Below are 10,734 nucleotides of genomic sequence, written 5' to 3' on the forward strand. Positions count from 1 at the left end.
AAGCCAAAAGAAAACAAAGATAATGACATTAACCATCCAAATACTATCCCAGTTAAAATAGATTGTCACGAATCACCAACAACAGATTCATTTATCTTGGCAGAGCTGTTAGAAGTGATGGACGTGCTGGAATTAATGACTCAATGGGACCAGGAATGTTTTTTAAAAGTACGAACAAAATATGGACAGTACAGAAAATACGTAAAACTCAACTGTTCTGACAACACTGGTTATCATATGGTTCAAAATGCTGGAGAATGACAGAAAATTGACATGATAAAATGTTTATACCACTAGCATGAGAAGAATCCTTCAAATATACTGGCCCCAAAAGATAGCCAATTAAGTATTCTTTATATGCTGTGATAAAAGAGACATAGCCACATGGTTAAAAGCTGGAGGTGGATTGATGAAGATATGAGAATTGTTCCATAACAAAAGCAGCACAAAAAACAGTGACACCTGTTTAAAGGCCTGGCAGTCAGGGGTTTACAAGGGTTATTCAGGTTCCCACCCCTCTCTTTCTCCCTTCAAAGTGTAAAATTAGGTAGAAGCACTTTCCCACCAAACCAATCAACCAACCCACCCACATGAAGGCAAAAGAAAGAAATACCAAAGACAACTTGGCACTAAACAGATGAGAAAGATATAAAAGCTCTGAATACGATGTAGGGCAGCTTGAGTAAGATGGCCAAAGACAGACAAAAACAGAAGACATTCGTTGAAGCCCTAAAGGCCTATGCATAACAGAAACAAATGAATGAATAACCACCAGCATTAATCTTCAAAATATTGATAAAATGTCTTCTTCAAAGACCAGCTGCAACTAATATTGCTCTAAAAATCAATCACTAAAAACATGTTCTGGCAGTAGCCTATAGCTTCTAGGATAACACAGGCTTTGTCGTAACAACTCTCAAAAATCAGTTCTATATCTAAAAACTGCAATTCTGTTGTTGTTGCAGTTTTCTGATTAGCACACAATAGTGATTTCAGACCATGGCAAAGGTTTATTGGCTGAGCACAACACCATGGGGTGTTTAACTTTTATGGCATAAAACAAAATTATGGCTCAGGAATGCAACAAACAACTCCAGGTCACTAAAGAACAAGAAAAAAGAGAATGTGTACAGTGATCTAGAATAGCTCTTTGTCTTTCTTGCTCATACACACACACAACCCTGCCATCCCATTATCATCATGAAACAAGTAGATGCCCAGATCCTTCATTACGGAGTTCTTTACATTTTATGCAGCTTACCTTGCCACTACCTTCATCTATGTGTACTATGCAATGCACACACATGCACTTGATATGATCTTTGCATATCCAAGACAATATAAAAAAGGACGAAAATGTTAGTCTATACAGCACATATAAGAAAAACCTCCACCCTCATACAGTGAAAAAGGAAAATAAATTAAGAAACATGTGGCATCTTTAAGAATTTTTTTCAGCACTCCTGATAAGGGTTATACTAATGCTAGGTTGAAGCTCACAAGACCAGCTGGCCTTCTTGCTCAAAATAAGCGGGCAGGGGAAATGGGGGCTGAATCTGATGTCTTTACCTTATGCACAAGAATATAGAGAGTGATCTGCTTTTGTTGCTACAAAGCAGAAACACACTATCCAGCTTTCTTCCATACCTGCTCAGCAAATGATCTGTCACAGAACTTGGTGGACAGACCAACAGAGATTAGTGGTCTGACGCTCACTGTCAAAGGACCATCTTTTGGTATGGGACTTGGGGAAATTGATTTAGGTCAATTATAGATGCATGTAATAAATGCATGCAAACCCAGAAAGGTAACAACCACTTACACTTTTCTCTAAGGAGAGCTCAACTATCTTAAATCATAACGCTATGAGCAACTGACAGTTGATAAATTGGGAATCCACACATGAACACAACTCTGGAAAAAGACAAGGTCTTCATTCACTGATTTCTTGGACTGGTACACAAATGAATCTAGTGAGGCTCATAAAAACACTGCATGGATCATGAGCAAATACTAGATCTTACATGTTTACCAGACACCTCAAAACCTCTGAGTATGAGAAATGAAATCTGTGACACCGCACAAGAAAGAGAAAAATACAAGGTATGATAACTCTCTGGTTGACTTATCATGATGTCATTTCAATAACTGCTAGATATGGATATTGTTTAGACACACTTAAAACAAAGAGCAAACACTCTTGCTCCAAGATCTTTAGACAGACTTTTTTCTTTTTTTTTGACGAGTTCTCCAAATCATGAAATTCTTTTATCCCATCTTTCAAGCAATTCATAATTCTCCTTTCAACATCCTTGCCCTGTTCTCCACCCTTCAGAAAAAAAACAAAGCAGGAAATTCCCCAAATTACTGATCTTCACAATCCAAACAAACAAATCTTCTGTAACCAATTATAAAAAAAATTCCATTACTCCTGATTTGTAGGGTGCTTAACGAACATTTGGGAGGAATTTACATCTGCCAAGTGCTTCCTGGTTTTTATGCCACACTTCCACCCCACCATGTCTACAGTTTGCCTTCAGGGGATTAGCTGTTGAAATCCACCTTGATCCATCAATTTCATTAGCTATTTCCTCCTTCCCCTCAACCCCACCTTCCAATTTCTCAAGCACACCCCTGCAGTCTTCCCTGAACAGATATAGTTCTATACAAAACTCCTGATTTTAATATCAGTACAGTGTGGAATTTCTTCCTCACCTTCCCTTGAACATGTGGGTGTGTAACTGTTCTATACTGCAAGTACAGCAGGCTCTATGTCAGTTCATGAAAGGGGGACAAAGTCAAGTAGCTCAATGTGTAACAAAACTCATTAGCAGTACACACCTACGATGAGCTTGAACTAGCATTGCAGAAATCCTCTTGCAAGATTTCAAACAGAAAATTTACCCATGAGTAATGCATGCTGTATAAAGACAGCATCTCAAGAACAGGAGGCAATATGGTTAATTCCAGGAAGACCAAACCTTGTCATTCATTTCTTTGAAAACATACTTCTTATATACATATACAATGAAAAGCAATCTGGTCTGTCCACATTTGAAACAGTGACAATTAACATGCTGCATTAAGGCTGGACAGGCCCATACATAAAACAAGATAAAGCACAGAGTACAGTTCTAGAGGTACGGCTATTACTAGTAGTATATATATTAAATGATTCATTCTGTTGCACAGCAAAACTATGACCGTACAAGTTTAAACTTTGTTTTTGAAAAGATCATTACTGTCTTATTCATCTCACAACTATAAAAGAAAATGAAACATATAAAATATTTCTAATAACAAACAAGAAATATGGAATTTCATTAAATCTAGTATAGGTATACAAAGAAGTTAGCATACTTACAAGTGAACAGTGTCTGGTGGAAAAGAAATGTGAGCAAGGGTTGTGAAAGGTGCAGGATGTTTGGAGCATTCTACTCTCCTTCCCTTTTGTTTTTTCTTTGTGGGTGTCACCATGGTACACTGGCAGCTTGGCACACAAGCCTCAACCACTACTGCCAGCATCAATATCATCAACAACACCGCAAACATCCACCGCTGTTTGCTGTGGGGAAGTGTACAGGTAAAGCAGCACGGCCTTCTCATTGCGATCCCCTGATGGTATTTGTGGCAGTGTCATAAAACAATTTCACTGGCACCAACACACAGCCGCGCGGTTTCATTTAGGCCGCGTTATCACCTTTTACCTTCTGCTTGAAGTTCTGCAGCAAAACCAGCACTTTTCTCCTCTCCTGTTAGTGCAGTTTAGGCACAACAAACTGCAAACTTTCCCCTCCATGACACACGTGCGATCATACAGGACTCGAAAACTCCACGCAATGTAAACCACATGAAAGAAAAACACAAAAGACCACTGTAATTAAGTGAGCTACACTGAAATCATAGGATGACTTCCAGGTAACGGAGGGGTTTTTCACCCTCTTCCTTGCAGCTTCGACTGTAAAGGCAAGAACGCAGGAAGCTGGGGCTAGATAGGCCAGGTCGGGCTCTCCACACAAGGTGAGAAATACGAAGCCAACGGCTATCCGTGTACTCTTCTTTGATGCTGCCGCTACTTGTGACTTATCATGTCAATGGGAACACGATATCGGTCACGCACGTTGGAGGGATTTTATTTCCCCCCCTTCTTTCTTCCACTCTGTTCCAAACACTTCACACGAGCACAACACACCCTTTGAGTCAGCCCTCTAAACAGGCATCCGTAGTTCACTGGTTCGCTGCAAGCATGCCGAGCTGAGTAGAACCGAGCGAGCACAGGAGAAACGTAGACCCAGACTCAGCCCGTGAATGGAGGGATCTTCCTTGCGATCTACCCTCCTCCCAGCAGTCCGAACCTGGAGAAAAGCATGGCGTTTCGGAGCTGCAACGTGCAATATTCGATTCTCGAACATACATACCTACAATCCGCAGAATGAGTTTTGCAGCAACACAAAATATATCAAATTCTTTCTTCTCAAGACTGGGTCTAAGTGAACGATCGACCCGCATCCCGCCGCATGAGCATGGAACGCTTTACCCAAACATTGTGAGCCATCTTGGTTTTCCAGCCCTCGTGACGTCACCGAGTTCGCGCAGTTCACAGGCTGCCATTGGTCGCGTGCGCTGAGATCAACAATGGTCGGACCGCGAGACAAAGTGCAGGAAGGGAGGGAGGGCTACATCTTATTTGAAATTCCTGTCGCCAGTTACGTGTCTATCTTTGAGTTTGTTGTCAAGTGAAATTTTAGAAAAAATATTTGTTGTGACTACAACTGTTCGTGTGATATGCGCTGGTGCTGTTCTTAATGAATAATGGAAGTATTTACCTCACTTTAAATACATATTTACATCCGGAAAGAGAGAAGGGTGGATCCGAGGATCAGCTTTTTTCATTTTTATTAAATTTAGCTCGCTCGTTCGGTCCATTCAAGGCTTACTCAGCTACAATCTGTATCTGTGGATGGATGGGGATAGCTGCAAGAAACATACATATTATAGTCCAGATACCGAGTTTTGCGGAGTAAACACGCGAGAAACACCCAACGTCTTGCCTACACCTATAGCTCCTCTCAAAGACAAATTGTCTTATATTTGTCGGTCATTTCATGCACATATAAATCTTCCCCTCCCAAAACCACCACTTTCATGTGAGGTGCATTTTTTTGTTTTACCAGTGTTGTCTTATATACTGATACATTTAAACGCTGGGTTTGCTAAGCTTACACCAAAGTGAGCATTTCAAATGATTTATTTTGCCCACGCGTGTGTAGTTCATAATACGACTAATTAAATATAACTGCGGTTTGTGCACGTGCTGGCTTGTTCGCTCTACTAAAAGGGAGAAACGGCCGGAGCCTTTCAAGTGTTTTCTCTCTGATAATTTTTTTTTTAATCTGGTCAGCGTAAGGAACCAATTACAAAAAATAAATTAGGGGAAAGGTTTTTTTTTCATCTACTTGTTCTCGGCCATTCTTTTTGTCTTAGTGACGCAGTGATGTAGTTATTGACATGTCAATCGAACACTTAATGAAAATGATTTTTTTTTTTTTTTTTTTTTGTAAATTCTCGTATAGAGGGAGGGGGAGACAAAATAGAGGCACAGATGAAGAGAAAAGAAGGAAGTAAATAAAGGAAACAGACAGACACAAAAGATCTAATAAATGAAACTAAGATATTAAGTAGTATCACGTTTAATATTTCTTCTCGATCAATGCAAGGACGATTCTCTCCTTGGAAGGATGATTCTCTCCTAGGAATGAGCGTGTCTTCTGCGAGTTCCAATACAAATCCCAACAATCGTCTAGTTTACGTGAGAGACGTCGATATACCACTTATATATCAATGTATCTGCAAAAAAAAAGCTATTAACTATTGCACGCCTTTAAATAAATTATCTAACATAGCTTGCAGTATGTTGTTATATATCAATATCCAAAATAAAATGCCGCACAATAAGAAAACAGTTTAGCATCAGTTCAAAAATATGCATGTAAGTAGATACTCGGAAAAAGGGAAAAGCACTGTGGCCATTTGCATTCATGTGTGTATCCTCACCAGGAATCGATTATATATCTGGATTCCAGTTGGAATAAATGAGAGAAGTCTGCTGTCTATGACTCTAATGTCGAATTCCTGTCCAAGTGGGTACGAGTTGTTGGCTAAACTGGCAGTTTCATGATCGGAAGCCTAGTATACATTTTCTTTCTGTCGTTCAGTATTGCTATTAACAGTATTGCAATTAATCAGAAATCGCGTCCAAAGAATGTTTTGATTTCTATCGATGTTTTAAATCTTTCTTTTTTGTTATAGCTCACCAAATGCTGGTGTTCGAAATGCCTTGAATAGATTTAGATTAAGCGTCTAACCTTTAAAACTACCTGCCTAAGACAAGTAATTAACCCCGAATTTCCATTCTGTCATGATGCCAAAGAGTCAGAACTTCATTTTATTTTTTTATTTTTTTATTTTCCCGGCATACACTATAGTATTCCAAAGAAGATTCATACTGATTAAGTTAAGCAGATGGTTGTCTCGTTTGAAGATAGCTAGGTTGTTTAGCACTACAAACCATCTCCAACTTACTGTTATTTCAGATTTGTATGGATATTTCTTGAATGTGAGTATTGTTTAACTGTTTGCATATGTATTTACTTGTTTTTATTTTTTTATATTCATGAGCTACGAGTGTATCTCTTTAAAACCACTCATCCCTTGAAATGTGCCGATGGCCTAATCAATAAAGTTCATCTGTTCTTTCTCTTATTCTCTTTCTCACACTCTCTCTGTCTCTCTGTGGGTCGGTGGTGGATGGATGGATCTGCGGTAGGACAGAGGTTTCATTTGATCTGTTGTTTCTGAATTCTTCTTCTCTTTCTCCTCCTCCTTCTACTGGTTCACTGTCAATGATTATCTGAGCATCACTTTCAAACCTTACCCCACCCTCAGTCTCCACCTACCCAGACTCCCGGCCCCTAACAACTGCTTCAACGTACGCAGCAACAGCTGCAAAAACGCTTTGTTGCCGTTGACCCACCACGCTGCCGACACTGCATCGGCTCGAGGGAGGTCCGACAAGACGAAGTTGGAACTGTCGGCTTTAAAAGAAGAGTAGAGTTTCTGTTATGAAGTTTCCCTTTCTTTTTTTCCTTTCCTGGAATTAATTACTCACCCAGCTCAGTCTGTGTGAAACTGATGTCGTTCGGCTAAGTGTTTATGAGAATGTCCTCTCCGCTTGCAACCCGACCCGGGTCACTATCCGTCCAGGCTGAAGATGACATTTTAAAGAGGCATAAATACCAGTTTAAAATGTTCTTCTCGTCCAGTCCTGATTTATTTGCGAGTACTTCTGGTATCATAGTAGCAAAATATCGGAAATATGAAAACAATTTAGTGGGTTTTTTTAAAAATTTAGTTGTGTTTTTGTGGTGTGTGTGTGTGCGCGGGCACGGTTCATTGCATGCATGTGTGTGTGTGTGCATCGAGAGAGACAGTCTGACAGAAAAACTGAAGAAAAGATCTGGCTAATTGTTAGCAGATGTTTGATATATGTTGATAAAAAATTTGTTTGAAGAAACGTTACCGAAGTAAAAGCACCGAGAAGGGGCTGAATAGTGACGACGACCAGCTATCCGCATAATGAAGATCGTGTCCCAGCAATGAATCCAGAACTGAACAAGAAATATGAAAAGTAAGACTTTCAAGTGCTACAAGAAATCCTGCGCTCTTTTATTTTGCTTTTAAAAAATGCTATTCATTAATTCTGAAGTCCACACATTTGTTTTTATACTTTTGGACATCACGCTTTAGTCCAGTGCTTTTGTTGGGCTTTGAAATAATTGCTGAAGTTCTAAAAATTGGTATTTGTGTGTTATTTTCATGTTGTTTTCTATGACAGAATATCAAACAATAATTTCGTGAATATTGTGATTTTTGCTTTCCTGGCGATATAGGGCTGCAAGATATAGCAAAGAAGGGGATAGAAATGTAAGAGTTCAGTGCACTAAAATGCTGTCTGTTTAGGACAAAGTAACATGTTATTGACGGAATCTTACTCAAAGATCTTTGTATTTGAAATGCAACTCTTTAATTGAGACGACTTTTAGAATGCTGTGAAAGTTGACATTGTTTAAGCCAAGCGTGTGATGTACATTTAACATGGGTGAATGAAATATTTCATTCAACTTTGTGATCGGGGCAGGAGACATATGTGTAAGAGTAAATAGTTGACTTAAAAAATTTGACAGCAACTTTGGGGACATTTTTCATTTCTTAAAACCTCATTTCATTTGTGCAATTTACAAGGCTAGGAGGGTAGATCTGTACAACCTTAATTAGTATCTATGATCTTTACTGCACAGAGCAGAGGGTGATGCGAGATTGCCGAGAAATTTTGTGTACATTGTCATGAGTAGTTTGCTTTGCTGATGGATGTATTTGTTAAACGATTATATTATCAGTATAATTATTATGTGGGGTGTGTGTATAGCTAGATACTGTTAAATTATTATGTGTATTTATGCCTTATAAAATTAAAGAAAGAAATCTGAAAAGTCACCCACATGACTGGGATGGAAAGAGAGGGAAAGTGCGGATTCTGAAAGCATTCATCGCCCAGATAACAACCCAGTCAAGGTCTTTTGTCTGCTCCGCGTGTCCTAAGAATCCACGCTTTCACGACTGACCTGTCACCACAGGGCCCATGGGGACCGAATCCTCCCTTTTCAATAACGCAAACATGTTCTTCAACTGGAAGTAAATTTATTTAGCAGAAATGCCTTCCTGTCCACTCACCCACACTTATCTCTCAAACGATATTGCGGAAACATACCTTTCACTTGCAAACTACTTTTTAAAAAAATTCCCATTGTGAAATAATGAAATATAATATTGAGGGAGGGGGGTTGTTGTTTACCCACTTCAGCTGTAAGATTATTAGACCGATCGCATCTTTCTTGCCTTTTAAAAAAAATAAAATCCTGGCCACGCTATTTTGATAGAAAGCATACTTGACAGCCTTTCTCAAAGTGAATCGCATAGAACACTTTTTTAAAAGGTGGCCAAACCCTAAGGGAAGATGAAAAAAAAAAGGTTGTACAGACACGACTTTTGGCGGGAAACCTTATTAACGGTAATGTGAAGCGCTTTACTATAATATTTGTGCATCAGAAAGGTGGCAGTTAACTGTCCGTGGTCAGACTTCGATCCACATTGAAGCCCGGCATTAATCAATATTTCATTTCGCTTAGCTGTTTTATTTCCACTTCACTTGTCCCAACATCAGCTTACGATGGCACGAAAATCAATATTTTGTCAGAAAGACTCTGTCATTCATTCCAACAGCCCTCTATCACGACGAAAATAATTTTTCTTAAATAGTAAACCCACCGTGTACATGATGATCTGTGCTCACGCGCATTTACATGTCTATGAGTGCAGACATGAGTGACGATTCATAAAAGTACTCGATGTATCCTCTCTCTGTATACATGTACATATTGTTTGGCATACACGTACAGTATGAAACCACGATCTTGCATTACTGGACGATTTTTTTCCAGTTAACTACTAAAACGAGGCATGCTACTACAAAGCTTCCGGTTTATTCACGTTTCAGATTAACTATTAAAACGAGGCATGCTACTATAAAGCTTCCGGTTTAGTCACATTCTTTTGTTTAGGCTCGCCGAAACTTCGCGAGAGGCTACGCGTTGGTCTTGGCAGACAGACAGCAATCCACCTATACACATCCACAGGAAACCATGAAACTCTGCTTCAACTCCACTGGTGTACGGTTGAAGGGAGACTACACCAATTCGTGCTTGAGAGCAAAGGGGAGGACATCACTAGGTACTGTCTTTGTGGGACACGATCAGACGTGCAAAATACTGTATTCATACACAGCCGAATCAGCCTTCTAGATGTCCCTCTTCCCACGTTTTTGCTCAGATCTAACAAAAAAAAAAAAAAAAAACCCCAAAAAACGGCGCCCTTTCGATTTTGTGGGATGTAACGTGATCTCCAAACACGACGAGTGGAGGCACGCATTAATATAAAATACGGCTACATAAAACTAAGGTCGCACAGATTAGAACGAAAGCACGCCTGTTGCTGATGACGGAAATTATGGAGGAAATGGAGGCTCTCGCTCAAGCTAGTGCTGGTGCGGTATTATATGATGAACTAAAGGTTAGTTGATTGGAAAGAGAAGGGAGACGAATGAAAACAGAATCGGCACAAATCACATCTACAGAAAATGACAAAAAAAAAAAACAAAACAAAAAAAAAAAAAACAACCTTAATAAATGCTTTCAACTTTGGAGGCCCTCCCTTTTTGTTTCCTTGATGAAATTTCCTTTACTACAAGCTTCTGTACCCAAAGACATTGAAGAATATTAGATGAAGTCTCTAGAGATACCCTCAACTCCAGGAAACCTTGTAAATGTTTTTCTTAAACCCCACTTGTATAATATTCATCTTTCAATCTGCTATCTTTGTTTACTACTATAATTATCATCATAGTACTTTATTCTTTCCCCAGATCTATATGGAAATAAAGCATTTCTTGCTTATTTTACCTCTTGTTTATAAAGAATTGTCCTTCTCTAGCAGTGAATTTCCAATTTTTCTCATGCAATCTAAGTGGGTTGTCATTCTTTACTCACTATCACCAAACACTACAGCATCTTGTGGTGCCACAGGAATTCTTGAATTTGCCAGGAATTTGTTTTAAACACT

The 10,734-nt window shown here is 39.2% G+C and overlaps 1 protein-coding gene across 1 annotated transcript in view; it reads right to left on the bottom strand.

Annotated features, from left to right (window-relative positions):
- Window positions 1–4,587, bottom strand: part of LOC112564079 (adhesion G protein-coupled receptor A3-like) — a 54,254-nt gene extending 49,667 nt beyond the window's left edge. Inside the window, 1 exon segment of the mRNA XM_025238661.1 lies at window positions 3,365–4,587. Coding sequence (XP_025094446.1) covers window positions 3,365–3,477 — 113 coding nt within the window. The 5' untranslated portion in view covers window positions 3,478–4,587.
- Between the last annotated feature and the right edge of the window lie 6,147 nt (window positions 4,588–10,734).

Source organism: Pomacea canaliculata, linkage group LG5, assembly GCF_003073045.1.
Source record: "Pomacea canaliculata isolate SZHN2017 linkage group LG5, ASM307304v1, whole genome shotgun sequence".
NCBI classification, from domain to species: Eukaryota; Metazoa; Mollusca; class Gastropoda; order Architaenioglossa; family Ampullariidae; genus Pomacea; species Pomacea canaliculata.